Genomic DNA, 22,215 nt, shown 5'->3' on the forward strand with positions numbered 1-22,215 from the left:
CATTAGTATTGTAGTATACAGGGATATACGTTGAGAAAAGCGTTTTGAAATCCCAAGATCCAGTGATACGAGCCCATACTATCACAATGGAGAATGTAGTTGGCAGTCCAGGCATGGAAAGCGATGAAATTATTTTTCAACCACAAGGCAGGCAAGATGAGGGTAATGAAGCCAGAGATTCATCGGAAACAGATGTATCTGACAGGGAGGGAAATGGGGATTTAGCAACAATGCTTGGCAGGCTTTTAAAGCAGAACAAAGCTCCCAAAACCAAACGCAGTAACACAGCTAAGGCTCCAACCTATGACGGATCGTCAGCTTGGGATGATTTTGAAGTCCAGTTTGATGTTATTACAGAACTGAATGGATGGGGTTACAAGACAAAATCAATGCAGCTAGCAGCCAGTTTGAGGGGAGATGCTTGAGCCGTACCTTGAGCGATCTCGAATCAGAGAAAAGGCACGATTTCAAGTCATTGGAGGCTGCCCTAAAGGCTAGGTTTCAACCCGAAAACCAAACCGAGATGCATCGCGTAGAATTAAGAAACAGGAAGAGGGGGAAGGATGAATCCTTACCAGAGCTAGGGCAAGCGGTGCGGCGCCTTACTAGGAGGGCGTATCCTACAGCAAAGGCGGAGCTGCAAGATGTTCTAGCTAAGGACCATTTCATAGATGCCATTCAGGACCCTGATATTCGATTTGGAGTGTATAACGCTCATCCTACTTCACTTATGGAGGCTATTGGGGTGGCTGTCGAAGTTGAGGCTTTCCAAATAGCAGAGCGTAGGCGAAATTTCCCACAAAGGAAACAGGTCCGTAACGTTAACGTTGGGAATAAGATGAGCAATGTAAAAGATGATGGAGAAGTCATTTCTTCAGATGCAGTGGAGAAAATTATTGTAGCTGCAGTTATGGCAGAGCTGTCAAAGGCAGGGATGACGAAAAAGACTGGCTTCCACAGAGATTCTGAGCCCACACAAATGGGCGGGCGTTCATCTGGTTCGCCGAGATGCTGGAAATGTGGAAGACTTGGGCATTTGCAGAAAGACTGTAAGAGCCAGAGCCCCGGAGGTAGAATGCATGCATAACACGGTGGAACTGCAGAAAGTAGGCAGGGAAACTCAGCCCAGCCGAGTCCAGGGGTCGGGGACCGACAGTAGATAGCTCACGGCCCCATGCAGTGTTTACACGCTTTTGCAGTGGAGAAACAGACGGCATCATTTTACCTGTAGAATTCAATGGGCAAGAAATTCACTCTTTGGTAGATACGGGAGCAAATGCAACAATACTAAGTACCAAGACGTTTCAGAAGTTCGAACCAAACCAAAAGCCTGAATTACAGTGGACTGATGTAGACATGACCATGGCAGATGGGGAAACCAAACCAATACAAGGGAAGGGCAAAATGAGCATCAGAATTGGAAATGTCACCCTGCGTCATGACATTCGGATAGTTGACATAGAGCCACAAGCAATAATCGGGATGGATCTGTTAAAGCTTTGCAAATGTACGATTGAACCAAATCAGAATATGGTTCGGGTTGGAGATGAAATTATTGATGCAGAGCAGCATGACTACCCAACCGTCTACACAGTGCGTTTAACAGAGACGATATGCATCAAGGCAGGGGAAGAGATCGTTGTCCCAGGGAGACTAGATGGGGTACCATCCACATTACCGCATAGTATGATTATGGAGCCGAATGAAAAGTTCGTGGAGAAATACCCACTACTAGTGGCTAGAGTACTAATAGGCACAGGCAGAGAAACAGTCCCAATAAGGATAGCAAACGTCGCTGAAGAGACACAGACGATATACAAGAACACTAGGGTAGCAACATGTCAGGAAGTAGATGAGGTGCTAGCCAATGACGAGACTACAGAAGAGTCTATCAGAACAAGCAAAGACAGCACAGGCGAGAATGTCCCTGAATATCTGAAGGAATTACTGGAAGCAAGTACAGAAACACTCAATGCTAGCCAACGGGTTGCAGTGGCCTCATCACTACACAATTACCAAGACATTTTCTCTACTGGCAAAAACGATATACTGATAGGCAGAACTGGAATTGTGAAACACACAATAAACACGGGAAAATCTGAACCTATCCGACAACACGCAAGGCGCCTGCCCATTCACAAGAGGGAGGATGCAAAAGAACAAGTCTCCGCAATGCTGAAGGAAGAAATGATAGAGCCTTCCTCTAGCTCATGGTCGTCGCCAGTGGTGCTCGTCAAAAAGAAAGATGGATCAACTAGATTCTGTGTAGACTATCGCAAACTCAACGACATAACCAAGAAAGGCAGCTACTCGCTTCCACGAATAGATGACTCGCTCAATAGGCTCGGAGGAATAAAATGGTTCTCGACTTTAGATCTGTCTAGTGGCTATTGGCAAATTGAAATGGATGAACATGACAAGGAAAAGACCGCATTCGTAACTGAGGGAGGGCTATTCCAATTCAAAGTAATGCCTTTCGGACTCTGCAATGCACCGGCAACGTTCGAACGATTGATGGAGCAAGTACTGCATGGTCTACAGTGGCAGACATGTTTGGTGTACTTAGACGATATCATAGTGTTCGGACAGACATTTGAACAAGAGCTAGAGCGACTCACAGAGGTATTTCAACGACTGCGTGATGCTGTGGCTTGAACTCCTCGGTACTTATAACTTTCGGATCCAGCATAGAGCAGGAAATTCACATGGGAACGCTGATGGACTTTCACGTAGACCATACGTGGACTGTAAGCATTGTGATCAGAAAGAGGCAAAGGGCTTTGCTTCGGATGATGAGCAGGGAGCTCATGGGACTGATGTCCGGGTTCACAGTGTGGGGATACCTACAGTCAGGTCAGCCTGAGGACGCTCAGGACAGACCGAATAATGGCTCTGGTATAGGGAGCTGGAGAGTTGGGCATATAGCCGATGCTCAACAAGAAGACAGGCGTCTTCAGAAGGTTATGGCTTGGAAACAGGCAGATTATCGACCACCGTAAGAAGTGTCACTGGAAGGACCAGAACTCAAAGCATATTGGATGCAGTGGAACAGGTTGCATCTGAGGAATGGTCTGCTCTACCGTAGATGGGAAAAGTGAAAATGGCAGTGAAATCATCTGGCAGCACGTCGTAACTGAAATTCCAAAAGAAAAAAGCATTAAAGGAGCTTCACGACCGCAAAATATGAAGACATACTGGGATCACAGGAACAGGTCTGATGGACTAGACTAAAGTGTGAGTGGCAGTGGTCTGTCCAAATTCGGATGAGTAGTGGTAGCACCTTTCACTGTATGCGGTTTAGCATACAGACACCGGTCCACACTCATCCAACCCAAATTGTATCCTGATTTATTTTGGCAAATTTTGGTTTGAATAAGAATGAATAGAATAAGAGAAAAAAAAAAAACCAGACATTCTGGACTGTTTTATAAAACGAAGCTAGCCCTACGACCTGGCTAGCTGCTGAGAACCAACGACACAAACCTGGGAAATGTAGCAGAGGATGATCAACGACACACACACTGGTTTTGCAGCTGAGAATGATCGACCACACAAACTCCGGTGACTACCGTGCCCGTTTGAGAAAGAAGAATTAATGAAGAAAATCTAAGACCATTCTAGATAATGCCTTGTTGTGAGACATATAAGAAATTGAAGTTCTCGAAGATACTCCAAGAAGATGAAGAAGAGAAGAAGACGAAGAGAGTACAGACATAAGTCTAACTGTTGAATTGGATTGTTTTGAACCTGTAAGCCCGAATCATGGAGGTCCCAAAATTATGCTGTTTGGAAAAGTTTGATTTCGTTCCCGGTTTACATAAATAAGAAATTGGTAAAGAAGCAAATTACAGGAAAACCCAACTATGTCCTAACATTTCGGCCTGGGAATGGGGAGAAATGTCCCACCAAAATTCAAACTCCATGATTCAGGATGTATATATGTACACTTTGTAAATACATTTGCAAGTTTGTAATCTGCAAGCTCTGTTGACACCCAAAAGCTCATAGGGGAAGTACGAGATAATAGTGGGAATATAGCTTGATATGTTTGATTTTTAATACAGTTGATAATGGAGAGATTAATGACAAAACATTCCACACCAAACTCCAGGAGTAGGTTTCATTGAAGAAGGGGGTAGTGTGGCGAAAATGCGATAGAGCACCTTTAAAATATGCGGCTCATGCCCTTAATTTCTGAACATGTGTAAAAAATCCCATAGAGTTTGCCCCTGTGCTTTTCCTATGGAGAAATTGTATAGGTTTTGGAACACCCTATAGTTTTATGATACACCCTGTGCAGAAACCAAGGTTAACGATGTCCAGAGTAGGGAAAAATGCCAGAAGCCCTAGGGAAAAGGGCCCAGAAAATATTAAGCCGTAGAAGTAGGGTTGTATAGTACTCCAATACATGATGGGTTAATAAGACAGTATTAGTCACGTGACTCGCACTCTCTCCTTTTTGCTAATAAACTTTAAAATTAATGGGGAACCACTAGGCCAGTGTAACAGAGCTTAGCAGAGAGAAAACCATCGGTTGTAGCAGCAGGAACTACAATATAGCAATGCTGCACTGAACCGTATTTCGGCCTGTCGTTTACACACCAGCCTCCTTCTTGCAACTGGTAGTCTTTGGTACTAGACCCTGTGAATGGGTTGCTGTATGGTTGATTGGGAGAATGCCTGTTTCTAATGCGCCTAGTGAGTCCTAATGCCCGTTATATAGACGTGGAGTATGACTGCGTGCGAGCTATCTGAATAAGGTGCTGATCAAATGATGTGCTGCTACACATAGTACACATTATACATGTACACACAATAATTAAGGCTCTTGGACCGCTCCCCGGCTACGCTACAATAGTCTGATATAGAAGAGTAAATTTTACGAGTTAAACGGTAAAAAATTTCACTGAAATTGGATGAAAAATAAGGAAGTTATGAAATTAGTTAGGAGTAAGTAGTTAGTAAATTCAAGAGTTAGTAACGATAATGATAATTAATAATTTAATTGTCTTCGCGGGATTCTCCTTTTCAGTGTTCGCACTGTTGTACCAGCCATCGGTGTAGATCCGTACCGAGGAGGAAGGGGGGGGGGGGGATGATCGGCGATATAGTCAATGATATGCACAGGTGTATAATGTGTACTTTAAAAATGAAATGAAATGAAATGAAATAAATTAAATGTTAACATTGGTATTTATCCTGTAAAAAACTGTAGTAGATAGTTCCTTCTTTCTAATGGAATGATAATTTTTTTTAATCAAGTCAATTAAAATAATCATACCGTCGAACCCTTTCCAACAACTTCTAAGATATGTGCGAGGGAGCGGAGCGACCAAGCGAAGAGAGGGGGTATCCTCCCACACGAGGGAGATTTTTTGCATTTTCAGACTTTCAATTTCAGAGATATATAGTGCACACTTTTTGTAACATATTCAATTCTTGTTTCTATCAAAAAGGTGAGACAAAATATAAAACAAAAAAAAAGTATTTAGGAAAACGGGCAGGGGGAGATGCCCCCTCCCACACGAGGAAGAATTTCGCGTTTTCAGGCTTAAATTCAGAGATCTGATGTACCCTACTGGTGAAATATTCCGGGTTAAACCATTTAAATATTACCAAAGATTGTTTTAATAAACTGTACATAAATTATGTTAACTGTGAATGGCACGAGTGTGATTGTTTTATGAGTTAAGTCCGCCCATGTGACAAATAGAGATGATTAAAAACGAAACCCAGAATTTTTACAATATACCATAGTATTTTTATGTTACATTTAATCTTTCATACAGGTTTTGCCTGCAGTATCATTTGTTTATCATATGATCAGTCTGCAAACTAAAAATTCGAATATTACAGGAATATAAAATATGATAACTATACATGTAGGGCTTACATATCCCAAACAATACATTAGGTCTCGTGGTTATTTCTTCATACTGTAAAGAATAGCGCCCCCACGTGGTTACAGTTGTTGAATGTTACATTTGTTACAATACGTGCTGAAATTTTAACCATGACTTGCTTGACTTGCTTTAGGCTTGTAGGAAATATGGAAACGATTAAAAAAACATATATACTCGGGAAAAATGTAAAGAAAAACCATGTTTTAGCACTAAGTATTTATTTCCTATGTATTTCTTTTGGCAAATAGCACCCTCAGCAATGACCTTTAGAAAGTTCAAATGTACGGCCATGTAGACGTTGAGTTGCTCTACCCATGTGCTAAATATGACGATGACACATCAAATAATAAAGAAGATATATGGGGGCACAGTGTCCCCCCCCCCCTTTGGATTGGGAATGATCAAAATAACATGAGATTTAGTCGACATTTTGAGCGAAGCGAGCCAGCGCTTGAGAAAAATCATATATACAAATCATAAAAGATAAGATACTGTTGAGCTCTGAGTAGCTCTCACTAGACGGGCATGCGATCGAACGTCATGCAGTGAGCCGAAATTATTACAATAAGATTTCTTCTTTTCTTCCATTTTTTTTTTTGGTACAGGCTACCCCCCCCCCCCCCCCCCTTCTCCAAGACCGGGGATGCATCCCCGGATTTACGCCCATGCCACCAGCAGGACCAGCCAACTCTGACAGCACCTCAGCGATCACTGGTATTCATCTGTACATCATGGTCAATCGGAACATTGTTGGCAAAACATCTTGTCCACAGATGGGATTTCAGGAGTGCTTTTGTTGCTGTTGAAATAGTAATCTCATCAGCTGGGAGCACAGTAGTCCACTGCCTGGACTGCCTTCGTTTACGGTGTGTACAGTACTAGCATGGTCTCTTACGGAAGTGCCGTCGTTGAGGGCGTGTAGTATAAGGAGGCAGCAGTTTGTGGACTCGCACGATGAGTGGACTGTCGCGATCGAGAAGACTTCGCGCTACCGCCAAGACCGCCAAGGAGCACAGTGGCAAAGTGACAAAGTTATATGTATATATATATATATATATATATATATATATATATATATATATACATATTTATATATGTGTGTATATATATAAATATATATATATATATATATAGATATATAGATATATATATATATATATATATATATATATATATATATATATATATATATATATATTCATATATTCTATATATATATATATATATATATATATATATATATATATATACATGCAAAAGGTATTGGTGGAGGAAATGGATAATAGGGAAAAACAAAAGAAATATTGAGAGACTGGTAAGGGAAGGGTGAGCGAAAAGTGCAACAACGATGTCATCAGAAAGGATTTGCCATCTGACGAATAAATAATTATCACTAGAAGTCAAGCAAAGACGGCGGGTCGGCCATGGTCGATGCCTAGATGCATGCATCAGTAGTCTCGAGCTTGATGTGAATCCTAACGGGCCGGAAACCGGACATTATAAGTGCGTGTGTGCAGAAAGAAAATACATGTGCTGAAATAAGTCATGATATGCCTTTCAAACGCAAGAAATATTTTCATGTAAGAAAATACTCTTCCTCCTGTTTATTACGTTAATAGAACACTCTTGACAATTCCAATGATGGAATGCATTCCTGCTCCAACATCACATTTTATGTTTTTAAAAGCAAAAAAAAAAAAAGAAAGAAAGAAAGAAAGAAAGAAAGTGAAAGGTATTACTGTTTTATTCTGCTTTCTTAGCATCTCACAATGTCAGGACGTGTACTTAGGTTCCTTTTATTGAATGGCGATTGTACCGACCCGCACTGAAAAAGAAAAAGGCGACTGTTCCATATTTACTACAGGCATCCGTGGGCAGGTGGCTTGCGCTGAGGGTGCGCCTAACTCCTTTGAGGTCACTTTTGAATGCAGTGGCATATCATGTGACAGGTGGAGCATTGATCTTGTGGCTTGCGCGCTCGTGCAGCATGCATGGCATGTACTGCCTTTACGTTGAGAATTTTTCCGCTCTCTTGCCTCCGTGCGTGCGAAGCATATTCGCCTCGGCGAGAGAACCAACCGATGTGGAAGATTGGAAAATATCCCTGCGGTTTGAATGTAAATCTTTCTAGAACCTGCAGCACGAAGGTCTACATACCTGAAAGCCATTTTCCTAGTGTGGGAAAACTTAAATACACTGATTATTTTCAATCTCGTCAAACCTCTGTGCAAATAAACATTTTATGAAGCTATGGCTTCTGAAAGGTTAACTACAAGTGACTGCGACACAACAAAATGTGATTTCGAAATGTCAGAAGTCGCATCGAGGACGTCGAAGATCATAACCGTGAGCAAACGTCAGGTTGCGGCTATCCTGTCCGTCTTCCTTGTCGTGGTGGTGGTAGTGGGGGTGTTGTGTTTTTATCAAGCCAAACGAGAGTGTGGTGGTAAACATGGCTTTTCTAACAAGGACCACGACGACGAAGTGTTAACAGTAAGTGATGTATATGCAGACGGAGACGCCGGTACCACCTCGGGATACGACTTACCAGGGCAGGGTTCTCAATCTGTGCGGTTGCCCCGCGATGTTATTCCCCTGGCCTACGACCTCCACATCCAGCCATACATCGATGCAGACGATGTCGTAGGAACTAGCAAGAGAAGATTTACTTTCGACGGTTCGGTAGCGATCCGAATACGATGCGATGTGATGACTGATCAAATTGCATTTCATCTCAGTAATCTGACGATCACAAACATATCTGTGCAAACGGTAGAACCAGGATGGACGCAGAGGGACATATACGAGTCGATGTCATCATACAACGAAAAAACGTCTATAATGCGCATCCAACTGGTAGAAGCACTCGTTCCTGGCAATCACTACGACGTGCTCATCGAATACATCGGTGAAATCAGGGACGCTTTGCACGGATTTTATCGCAGCACTTATACCAATGAACAGGGCCGCACTTTGTAAGTATGGGTATACTAGAGTGTGCCTTATAGAATTTAAAATGTTTCTCAGGGATAGAGGTCCATATGAAATTCAAAGATTGTTTTTAATGTGAATTAGATAATTAGCAGCAGCAGCTAACGTAGTGTTAGCTGATGTTAAAGGAAAAGTTCACCTCCATAAACATAAGGATTGAGAGAATGCAGCAATATTAGTAGGACACATCAGTGAAAGTTTGAGGAAAATGAGACAATCGATGCAAAAGTTATGAATTTTTAAATTTTTTGTGTTGGAACTGCTGGATGAGGAGACTACTACAGCTTGTGATGTCATATGCGTACAACACTAAAAAGAAAATGTAAAGAAAATTCAACATACTTTCACTTTTTTCGCATAATAAAAGAGCACTTGACTTTCCTCTTTCTGAAGGCAGGGGGAATAATATTACCCATAACATACGTCAGTAGCAAGTCAAGGGAATTTGTACCTCTTTCAAAAGATGAAATTTTGTGACATTCTCTTTATATTTTCCTTATATTGTGACATCATGTGACATCATACGCTGCAGTAGTCTTCTCATCCAGCGGTGACTGCACAACAACTTCAAAAATTCATAATTTTTGAACGGATTGTCTGATTTTCCTCAAACTTTCAATGATGTATTCTACTAATATTGCTACATTCTCTCAATCCTTATGTTTATGAAGGTGAACTTGCCCTTTAATTCAGCAGTGGTAGCAGGTGGCTATACGCCCAAATTGTAGCATTTGCAGTGGCAGTGACTTTTCTTGTATAATAACACTTAAATTCTTTATTTAAAAAAAAAAAGTCTGTTGCAGCTGTCGTACAAATGGTGATATGGTCATATTATTTACAGTATATACCTATAGAGGAGACATTAACTGAAGTAGACGTACAGGTGTAGAATTACAATTAGTAGTGGGTTTGTCGTTTGTAGTACCTACCAGTGAAAGTGTCAGTATTAGTCGTGGAAGCAGCAATAGTAGATGTGATTCGACTTTTTATTACAGTATGAAACAAACATAGCAGTGGATCTCAGTCACAACGATGTTCACTATATAGTTAGCGAATGGTGTACACGGCATCTGGAGTTAAAACGGCTGCACGTCACGAGACCGACACCCACGAGTCATACAGCCCACGAGTCCGGCATACAGCTCACAAGTCATACAGCCTATGAGTTATACAGCTCACGAGTCATACAGCCCATGTGTTTGATACTAAGGCACACGAGACCCCGTGTTGTATCTGTGGAACTCGTGGGCTGATTTGCCTAGTGTCGAACTCATGGTCTGTATGACTCGTGAGCTGTATGACTCATGGACCTGTTTTCAATGTCGAACTCGTGGGCTGTATGACTCGTGGGTGTCGGTCTAGTGGGATGACCCAATTAACACCTGTGGTAACGCACGATATTTCATGAGTTTTCACACTGATGCCTGAATGGTTTAGGGTCTAATAACACACCACAAAGCGTGTTCTTTCAAAAATGAAAATCATTTTCTTCGATATGACAAAACATAATACCCCTCAATGGCGGCAATGTATTCACCAACGTACACACTTCTTTCTGAGGGCATCATGATGCGTGAGGTAAAGAAATCTTCCTGCCCATATAGGGGGCCTACTGACAGTCTTTACATAATACAGCATTAGTTAAAATTACTTGTCCCTCAATTCAGGGTCGTGTTCAGGATTCGTATTCAGGATTTTATTTGTTGTTGTTGTTGTTGTTGTTGTTGTTGTTGTTGTTGTTGTTGTTGTTGTTGTTGTTGTTGCAAGGGATATATTGTGAAAGAGCAGATATCCCTCTTCCATAGCGCGGATTCTTTCTTGACATTTTCGAATCCGCCACTGCTTTGTAGATCACCGAGAAGGCGAGATATGAAATCTCGTCATCTTGCCCTTTTGTGATCCAAGAACGCGAGTTTTAAAGGGCCCCTGAAATCCAAATACATGTTGATTTGTGTTGATTTATGATACTCTCAATATCACTTTTGCGGTGAAACGAATATCTAGAAACATGCCATATATTTTTAACGATTTTTTTCTTCTATTTTTCTTCAGATAACTTGGAAACGCCCACAAAAACTCCTTCCAAACCAATGTTCCTCAGATGACCTCATCTCTCAATCATTGCTAAAGTACTGAAATGTTTAACAAAAGACATTGGAATGCACCTTCCCCTCGACTTAGCATAACTTGCATGTTCCCTCGCCATGTCTTTTGTTAGTCACATTAATATCACAGAAACATCACGCTTACTCACCTGTTCGGAAGAAATCTTTGAAAAATTGAGAAACCTTATAATTCCACAGCTTCTTTTTTTTTTTTTTATGAGTTGGAGCTTTCGTTTTTCGGATAAAATGCACTATAATATATATGTTCATCAAAGTCGATTTGAACGTGGCATTGAGCTTTAAATCCATATTTACTTCTCATATGTGCCCTCCCATTTGCTCCCGGTTCTTGCTCTTTTCAGTGACTGCCCTCAGCTGTTTCTCTTTTGCCTTCCCTTTCTCCTTTTCATCTTCTGCTTCAACTCCAACTTTTCCTACTAAGCATCTGTTTTACAGTTGTTAGTATTTAGCCAGATGTTTCATCTCTTTCGAATCTACATCCGGCATTAATGCCATAAAGACAGTATTTCACCGCCCTTGAAACAATCTTCTCTCCACCGAGGAAAAAAAGCTGTTTATTAGTTCAGCAAATGAAAATCACATGTCAGAACTCCCTTCAACATTTTGGATTGACAGGACAGATGTAGAACACTCATGATAAAGCAAAACAGGTGGCAATCTGTCTGTTTGACCGATTAATGTTTCGAGGATCTGGGTGTATAGATATAAAAATCGGTTTTGCAACGTATCTCATCGATCGTAACCAATAAAAGTATAAACTTTGCGTTGAGAAGTCATTCTAGTGTTTTTTCCCCTCATTCTTCCCATGTATTTTGAATAACTAACTTTTTAGTACATGTATATATCTTATATATGAAAAAAAAAATACGTTGAAGTGATGAATAAAATCACTCCGTATTCAGGAAAAGGAATAACTGATTGATAGATAATTGGGTAATTTATAGATATGAAAACAAAACAATTATATTGTGTGGATGGTTGTGGAGAGCTAAATTGATAGATTTAATGGTTCCATGACTTTTGCATTTGCGACTTTTGCTTCCATGAAATATTGGGGTCATCCCACGAGTCATACGGTCCACGAGACCGACATCAAAAAGAGGTTCATGATTCATACAGCCCACGAGTTATACGGTTCACGAGTCATACAGCTAGCCCATGAGTTCGACACTACGCACAAAAGGCTCACGAGACCGACACTACGAAAACAAGGCCCACGAGACCAACACTACGCAATAAAGGCGAACGAGACCGATACTATTGGCAAAGAAAGCCCACGAGACGGCTTGTGCCGAAAGGGTGGGTTGGGTGGTGGCGCGTCGCGTTAATGGGAACACCACCCTTCGTCCAAAGCCCCCCCGGTTTTGCCGAAAGGGTGCGTTGGGAGCGTTGGATCGCGTCGCGTTGACTGGAACCCCACCCTTCGTCCAAATCCCCCCCCCCCCGGTTTTGCCGAAAGGGTGCGTTGGTACTTTTTCTCTTTTTCTCATGTAACCCTATAAAGCCCAAGCTATTTTGATGTTATTTTTTGATGTTTCATCGTCACATTTGGCACATGGGTAGAGCAACTCATAGTGTACATGACCACATACTTGATTTTTTTATGGTGACACATAGAGGGCGCTATTTACCATAATATAAAGAAATACATAGGAAATATGCTAAAAACATGATTTTTCTGTATAATTTCTTTATCCCCAGTATGTCTTATCATAGACCAATATTTTTCATATTTGCCACAAATGATCTGCAAGTCAAAGCTCATTAGTTTTTATGGTTGAAATTTCTCAAGGTCACTACTTGGGGGCGCTATTCATAACAAAATAAAGAAATACATTATGAGACCTGTGATGTATTGTTAGGGATAGGTACATGCATAGTTATCATATTTCATAGTCCAATAATATCGGAATTTTAAGTTTGCAGATTGATAATGTGATAAACAAATGATATTAGAGGTATAACTTGGGTGGAGGAATCAAAATGACACAAAATAGAATGGCAATCTTTGGAAAATACTGTTATTTTCAAGTATCTCTACTATAGCTACTGTTTTATGGCATTGTCACAGAAAAACAAAGGAAATAATAGGAAAAACATTTCAGGGCGATAATTACTTCACATTTTGCTCCTTCAGCAAATTTCAGCCAACAAACGCCCATTTTATACATTATAATATGGTTAATTGGAATTGGAACAGAAAAATATGCAAAATCTGACTGACATGGTTGTCAGTTTTATTGTTGCCATGGCAACCAGCAATATCAAATATAGCTAAACTATATATCAAAATGTTGGAAATAACATTTTTGGAAAAGTCACCAAATTTGGTTAAAACTGGATTAAGGGCGAAGGAGTGGGGAATGAAAATCTGGTAGGGGGCACAATGTGCCCCCCCCCCCTTGGGCTTTATAGGGTTAAAAGACGAGTTTTGTATTAAACAACAAATAGCAATTAGACCAAACAGTAATTGGACGAAATGATGACTAGACCAACTGGTATATATTAGACCAACTGCATGATATTAAACAGTCTATTAGACCAACTGGCTGTAGACCAAGTTGTAATAGAGTGTAAACCGATCCGGACGATAGCTTCTTTGAAATGGTTGTTTGAAGGTTAAATATAAATTCAAAACGCGTCTTTTAATATTACATGAGAAAAAGTACCAACGCACCCTTTCGGCAAAACCGGGGGGGCTTTGGACGAAGGGTGGGGTTCCAGTCAACGCGACGCGACCCAACGCTCCCAACGCACCCTTTCGGCAAAACCGGGGGGGCTTTGGACGAAGGGTGGTGTTCCCATTAACGCGACGCGCCACCACCCAACCCACCCTTTCGGCACAAGCCCACGAGACCGACACTAGGCAAAGAAAGCCCACGAAACCGACACTAGGCAAAGAAGGCTCACGAGACCGACAGGATGAACAGCGCCATCAACATGTCAATTACAAGTATGTGCCTGTACCAAAGTGTTCCATGAAGGGGAAAATATCATACTTAAGTGCGGGTGCAATTTCATAGATTTCAGAGATTGTAATTAATTGAACACCAACATCTACATATCAACGACATCAAGTATGTATTTCTACACGTATGGCTTTTAGGGAGAAGTTCTTTCACGCTACGGGGAGCGAAATTGTTACCGATTATTTTTTTTTTGTGTGTGTGAAAATATAATTGTACTCTTCTTTGGACACCCCCCCCCCCCATGGGCGTAAATCCCGGGGGATGGGAGGGATATATCCCCCCCCCCCCGAAATGGAGGAGGGGGGATGGCCTGTACAATCATCCCCCCCTCCCCTGAAATGGAGGAGGGGAGGATGGCCTGTACAATCATCCCCCCCCCCCTGAAATTTGAGGGGAAAAAATGGAGGAAGCAGAAATGTGATTGTATCAATTTTGGCATATTGCATGACGTTCGTACGCCCGCCTTCAGTCAGGTAACAGAGCTGAACAGTATTCTATCTTGTAGGATAATGTATACATGATTTTCTCAAGCGCTCGCTCGCTTCGCTCGCTCACGAAGAAAGTAATATCGACAAAATGTATGGTCCAGACGTTGACAACATCAAATAGCATAGGCTTACATGTAAACATGCTATGACGCGAGCAACCCGGGGCCAACTGCAAATTATGTACGAAAACAAACAAACAATAACAAAAACTATACCGCCATAATTGACCCCCCCCCCCCAATCCATTTCCTGAATCATTCCTGAAACGATGATGAGTCTGATACATCTATGGGCATACCCAGGGATGATCAGGGGCGTCGAATCTATCTCGGGGGGAGGGGGGAGGCAAAGGGGCATTTGCCCCGCCCCTACGGAAATGTTGGGGGCAGACAATGTCCCCCAAGCAATTCCCGAGATGAGGACAAATCTCGAACTTTCTTTATGGAAAATTGTCCAACTACCGCCAGAACTATGCACCGAGTCGTTGAATTGCAATCATAAATATGCAAAAGCTCCGCTACTGGGTCCCTTTCGATAGACTTTGTACACTTTTGAGATTGACGTATTTCCTTATATATTTTATCAGAGAGTGTGCAGCAGATCTTTCACTTACAAAAGCTCCCTCCTGTATATGCAGAGGTGTCGATGGAGGGGGGTGGGGATGGTTTCCCCATACAAGTATTGGGGACAAATATATCATTTTGCTCCTCCTCGTAACTCCCGAAATGTTTTTACTTTTTTGATAGAAAACTGTCTAAATATTTCACCCAAAGATGGCTGAATTTCAATTCTGAATATACAAAATCTCCCTCGCGTAAGAGGGGTATAGGCCTAACACCTTCCATACCCTCCCCGTTCAGTCCTTTCTACTTAATACACTTTAGATAGACAGATTTTAAAATGTTTCATCTAAAGTGCGCACCAGGTCTGTTACTTCAGTTTAAAAAAAAAATGCAAATGTTCCGTGGGTTGGATTAGATATCTAGATACTTTCAATTAACGGAGGGTTTCCCCTCCCCCCCCCCCCCTTAAAAAGAAATAGTGTACACTTCTGAGATTGAAATTTGCCCAGATTACATCATAAATGTGTTTACGAGATATTTTCATCTGAATTCTAAAAATGCAAAAGCATCCTCGTATGCATGGGCGTCGATCCTGGGGCCCGTTGCATATAAGTTACAATTATGGTAACTTTGCCATCCAATGGTAACTTCCATGGAATTCTTGATTTTGATTGGCTGCCGAGTGTAGTTGCCATGGTAGTTATCATTGGATGGCAAAGTTACCATAATTGTAACTGTTAGGCAACGGGCCCCTGGAGGACGGGGAGCGCGGACGGGGGAAGAGGGGAGGGGCAAACAATCATGATCCCCAATGATTCCCGAAACGAGGAAAATTTTCTTGCGGTTTTTTGATAGAAAAATGGAAGGGTGGTGTTAGCACTCGCCCACGCCTTCTCCCTGCTCGCCCGTCTCTCCCCCCCCCCCCCCCCCCGCCCGATGCATACAAGTAGACTGTGGTTACACTTTGAACATAGATAGTTTTCCAAATATGCCACAAAATGTGTGCACCAAAACGTTTAAATGCAATCAGAAAATACAGAATCTCCCTCGTGCAGGAAGGGGGAATAAGGGAAAAGGGCTTATCCCCTCCCACCTTCTCTGATTGACAAATTTCCAGATATTCCAACAAAAGTGTGCACCATATTGTTGAATATCAGTTCTAAAACTGAAAAAAAAAAAGCTCCCTCGAATATGGGAGACGTATCTTGCCACCCTCCCATTGCTTGGTCCCCTCTATAGACTTAGTATACTTTGGGGAATGACAATTTCCGAATTTTCCACAAAAAGTGTGCTTCAGAGCGCTTTTTTTCAACTGTAATAACGCAAAAGTTCCGTCTTGTGTTCCCCCTCCCACACCCTCCCCCTAAGCTCTACCTCACTAGACTTTATACACATAACACAAAGCTGGTAAACACTCGGAATAAGAACTAATTCCATGATTTTAACACTTCCCTGAAAAAGCCCTACTTATTTCTTCAATTATTTTCTTTTGGGGGCGCTGGAAAAAAATTCAAGTATTGCACCAAAATTTTGAACCAGATCGCTGAATTTCAGGTCTGAAAATGCAAAATTACCTTTTGTGTGGGAGAGGCATTGGAGGAGAAATGCCCTTTATCTACACCCTCATGTGCTTGCTTTTTCTGTTTGAATTGCTTAACAGACAGCGTTCATGATAATTATTCATCGTAAAAATTAATACAATGAGTTTATTCAAACAATACCATTTTATAGGCGAATTGTTCATTGTAATCTACATCAAAATATTCTGCTATCTTAAACAAGTGGAAGTGTTTCAAGTCTATAAAACACCCAAACATGCGTAAAATTGCACCACTTACAACATCAAAATGCAAACAGTTCTCATCGTGGGAGGGAGACACACCCCTCCCTCCCCTCCCCCTCCACCTCCCCCCCCCCCCCCCCCCCCCGCCGTTCGCTCCGCTCGCTCGGGCTCGGTCGCGTTCATGACATTCAGTGGAAGAATTAATACAAGAATTTTATGTAAAACCATTTAAGGCAAATTGTTCAATAATAATCGATATCAAAATATTCTGCTACCATAAACAAGTGGGACTGTCTCAAGTCGATAAAACACGTAAAAACATGCATCAAATTGCACCATTTACAACATCAAAATACAATAAGTTCTCACCGTGGGAGGGGGAACATCCCCTCCCACACCCTCCCATCCCCCTCCCTCGCTCGCTCCGCTCGCTCGGGTTAGGTCCCATTCATGGTATTAAGTGTAAGAATTAATACAAGAAGTTTATTCAAATGATACCATTTTATAGCCAAATTGTTTTATATTAATAGACATCACAATAAAATGCTATACCTTAAACAAGTGGGACTGTTTCAAGTCGACAAAATGCGCAAAAACATGCATCAAATCGCACCATGTACTAGATCAAAATACAAAAGTTCTCACCGTGGGAGGGGTCAACACATCCTCCCACACCCTCCCTCGCCCCCTCCGCTCGCTCGGGTTCGGTCGCGTTCGTAATATTCAGTGTAAGTATTAATACAAGAAGTTTATTTAAGTAATACTATTTTATAGCCAAATTGTTAAATAATAATCGACATCGAAATATATTGCTACCTTAAACAAGTTTGACTGTTTCAAGTCGACAAAACGCGCAAAAACATGCATCAAATTGCACCATGTACAACATCAAAATGCAAAAAGTTCTCACCGTGGTGGGGGGGGGGGGGAGAGAACACACCCTCCCCCTCCACGCCCCACCTCCCTCCCTCGCCTCCTCCGCTCGCTCGGGCTCGGTCGCGTTCATGATATTCAGTGTTAGAATATTAATACAAGAAGTTTATTTAAATGACACCATTTTATACCGAAATTGTATAATAATCACCGACATCAAAATATATTGCTACCTTAAACAAGTGAAATTGTTTCAAGTCGACAAAACGCGCATAAACATGCACCAAATTGCACCATGTACAACATCAAAATGCAAAAAGTTCTCACCGTGGTAGGGGGCACCCTCCTCCCACCACCCTCCCCCCTCGCTCGCTCCGCTCGCTCGGGCTCGGTCGCGTTCATGATCTTCAGTGTAAGAATGTTATTTGATGATACCATTGTTTACAGGCAAAATTGTTCAATAATAATCTACATAAAATGTACTGCTACCTTAAACATGTGGGACTGTTTCAAGTCGATAAAACACACAAAAAATGCATCAAATTGCACCGTTTGCAACATCAATATGCAACGAGATATGAAACTCGTCACACTGAAGACGAGTTAGGTGATACGCTTGTGGTCATCAGATGTCGGTCATCCGTGATCGACAAAGAAAAGAATGTGATATAGCACCTTGAAGTTATAATGAGATACTTAGTTGAACTTTTTTGGGCCTACATTATTCAGATCACATTTGTTTTTCTGTCACACAAACTAAGTGGAAATTCTGTGCGTGTGCGAGTGCTTAATCGTGTCGATTTACGGGCTTTTTGAGTACGTACAGTGCATTAACTTAGACCCCGTTTACAGTGCGGGGCTGGGCCGAGGCGCGGCCGAGCCGCGGCCGAGCCCAACCTCAATATTGCGAGGCCGAGCCCCGCAATTTTGTCCGTTTACACTGCCGGGCTCGGCCGCGCTTTTGATTCACACCTTTCAATATTTTGTCGTAGTGGCGCTCTACTTGTAAACAAACGCAATTTGGTATTGTCTGGGGCCTGTCTTATAAAGACTTGTGATAGAAATCACTCACAAGTTTTTTGTGTGCTGCAATGCAAGTTGCGATTGATTTGGGGACTTGTGATTGATTTGAAGGCTTTATAAGACGGGGTCCTGGTTTTCAGACCCTTTGCCAACTGAATTCCGTGGAGACGAAGTCGCCGTTCGGGCAAAGGCCTTTGCTGAAGGAGAAAATCCTTTGCAGGACAAAACCGCCTTAAACTATAGTAGTTTTGAAGTGGTTAATATCCTGAATAGCGAAATAGTGCAGGCGAGGGTTTGGAAGCCAGACTGAAATTGGACGCGCATTTGGCCCAGTTTGCGTTTACACTGAGCAAAAGGCCGGGCTCGGCCGCGACCACCTTCAGAGCGTGGCCTAATGTGAGGCCAATTTTGGCCTCGCACTCGGCCTTTTGCGCGTTTACACCGAAATGAAGGTGGGCTCGGCCGCGGCCGAGCAGCGGCCGAGCCTCGCACTGTAAACGGGGTCCAAGTGATCCTCGACACGAACAAAAAATTAAACATTACAATTAAGTGTTTTAGTAACCATCCTGGCTTTAACAGCGGCCTTTTAAAACATAACCTTTGACCCTTATTTACATAACCAATATGACTCCCTCTAATCTTGTTATCATAATTGATATGATCAGTTCAGAGAGCTCTTACAGCTATATACAAGCCTGTGAGATTTACCAGCAGTAAAACCAATGAAGCCTCCGATACAAAACAAAGGGATATAGAGCAAGTGTGTCTGTTTACATGAGAATGTGATCTATACCTGGACGAAAGTGATACCTCAATTAAAGAGAAAAGGGCAAAAGAAAAACGGGCCAAACGTACGGCTCAAGCGAAAGAGACAGCGCCTTTAACCATGTAACTATACGTCTCCTCCAACCAAGAGTACACTTTGAACGTAAGCTTATACGTGAATGATAATTTATGACGATCTCACGTGATCGACACACATTCAAAGGGGACAGTTAGAAGTGGAAGGAGTGCTTAATCGTGTCATTAATTCCTAATCAATGACACCCCTACTATAGGCATATCATAATTTCTCATCAGCTAAAATCAATGGTCTATAGGACTCATGCACCATTACTTGTGTAGTGCATAAACTTTGCTTTTTATGCTTTGAGTGAAACGTGTCATAGCATAATTCTGTAATTCCATCAGCAGTGATTAACAAGAAAGATATATCACATTGAACGTTTAGAACCCAACCGGGGGGGGGGGGTATCATAACATGATACTCGGTTCTTTACTGCCCAGATGGCAACAACACCCATCACCCACGGCTACGCATAGAGAAACAGCCATGGCGAAAATAAAACTTTGCTTTCTCATAGGCAGAATGACACAGAACCCCGTCAAACACACTATAATTGGCAGGGAGGGACATGAAAAAGTTCATTACTAATACTAAACAGCGTACGCATTCCATTCATGTGGCGCGAGATAGCAACATAAAGCCTGTCTTCAACTCCGTTGGTCGAACAATGACAACCTTGAAATTTCAAAGAGATGAGCGAGACGCTATATACACCTGGCCTAGAGTTAGTTTATTCAGTTCTCATTCCTACTTCAAGTTGTGTTATGTTATTGTAATCATTCCCATCTGCAGTATAACAAAACCAAACTGAGCGAAAAGGGGAGAGAAAAACGAGAGGTGGCAAAAGGAAAACTGCATGTACAACTGCAATCCATAGCATTGCGTGTGACAAGTGAAGCAAATGTATTAGTTGTTATAGCAGTGTTTTATGAGCATAAACAGACAAATAGACAGACAATGTCAAATTTAAAAACCATCAATTTAATGTCAGAGAAGATGGTAAACAAGATGCATTGAAACCGTAACTAAATCACTGCTCTTCTACTCGGTCACGGAAAGTCCAACTTTATATCCAACAAAAAAAAAAAAATGTTATGGGAAAGAAACAAATTTAGATAAAACATTCTTGAATTAAAAACAAGAAAAAGAAAATGTCCACGTCAGGATAAAAAAAAAACGCCGCACGAACATGCATTATATTCAAATGGGAATACGGTCTTGATGCAAAGGTCCAAGGATTGTCTCATTAATCTAAAATCAATGATTCCCTTACCACCACCAGTACCACACCACAATGACGTCTCTAAAATCAATGGTAGCACATATCATTGCATCGTGCATTGAATTAGCTCCCTTTTCCTAAACTACCAGTAGAACGTGCCATATTACATTGTGTAATTCGATCAGTAGTGATTGACTTTAAAGAAGAAAGATAATGCAACAATTGAATGCTTACCACATTGCTTATAGGGCTATTCCAGTTTGGTACTGATCTGTTCTATTCTCCCAGATGCCAACAACACATATCACCTATGGCTAAACTAGTGAAACAGCCATGAGGAAAATATACGACAGAGAACCCGTCATAATCACTACACTAATTGGAAAGGTATTGCCCGAAATTCCTCATATAATATGAAGAAATATAAAGTCACTTCATTCCCTGCCTGTCTTTACCTCCGTTATTTGGTCAAACAATATACAGCCTGGAATTCCAAAGAGATAAGCGAGACGCCATACACCTGGACTAGAGTTGATTTATTCAGTTCCCATTCCTTTTAGTTATGTAAACGTACACGTTCCTACCTATCCTGCCACAGTATAACAAGAACAAATGAAGAGAAAAGGAAAGAGAAAACGAATGGTACCAAGCGTGGCACTGTTTCAAGGGGCAATGTACAATATTACGCGCGACAAAATTAATGAAGCAAACCCAACCTTCAAACTCCAATACAAAACAAGGTAAATAGAGTAGCTGTGTTCATGACATCGGAGTGAAGCGGAACTGCAGGGAAAAAAAAGAAAAAAGGAAAAAGTAGTGCGGGACTCGATTAACTTCTCTCCTTCCGGTCGGGCATTATAAACACGCAGCGCGCTAAGCGATTCTGCCACACGGCTCTCCCGAAGATCTTGTGCGAAATTTAAGTCTATATACTATAAACAACACAAATTTACTTTGATATTCAATTTTTGGCGATATACGTCAAGTGATTGAAAGCGCTATTCAACTTCCCACAAGTGGCCGCGTGGATTCGATCAATACACAATTGCAAAGACAAATCGGGAATCGCTTCGACCAGATTCTATTCTCATTTTCAATGATCGACAACGAAAATGTTAAGTATAGCGACTTGAAGTAATATTGAGAAACATTCGTAAAGTCCAATTCTTTATACAGTCCCACATAATTCAGATGAATTTATTTCTGTCATGCAAACAAGTGAAAATTTCGTGCGTGTGTCGGCGTGTGCAAGTATGTCGATTGGACAGGATATATAAATGAATATTTACCAATAGGTCTTTATATTGTAAAAAAAAAAAAATCAAACATGGCCATGTGGTCTTTTAAGAGTCATTTTCACTTTAACATTGTAACTTCAAGTCCAAGTTGCCAGTCACAGCAATGTAGTCTCCAACACAAAACAAAGG

General features: G+C 41.5%; 1 protein-coding gene across 1 annotated transcript in view; it reads left to right on the forward strand.

Annotated features, from left to right (window-relative positions):
• The first annotated feature begins 8,082 nt into the window (after positions 1 to 8,082).
• Positions 8,083 to 22,215, forward strand: part of LOC140238364 (aminopeptidase N-like) — a 129,448-nt gene continuing 115,315 nt past the window's right edge. Inside the window, exon 1 of the mRNA XM_072318296.1 lies at positions 8,083 to 8,878. Coding sequence (XP_072174397.1) covers positions 8,154 to 8,878 — 725 coding nt within the window. The 5' untranslated portion in view covers positions 8,083 to 8,153. The remainder of the gene's footprint in view (positions 8,879 to 22,215) is intronic.

Source organism: Diadema setosum, chromosome 14, assembly GCF_964275005.1.
Source record: "Diadema setosum chromosome 14, eeDiaSeto1, whole genome shotgun sequence".
In the NCBI taxonomy this organism is placed as follows: domain Eukaryota; kingdom Metazoa; phylum Echinodermata; class Echinoidea; order Diadematoida; family Diadematidae; genus Diadema; species Diadema setosum.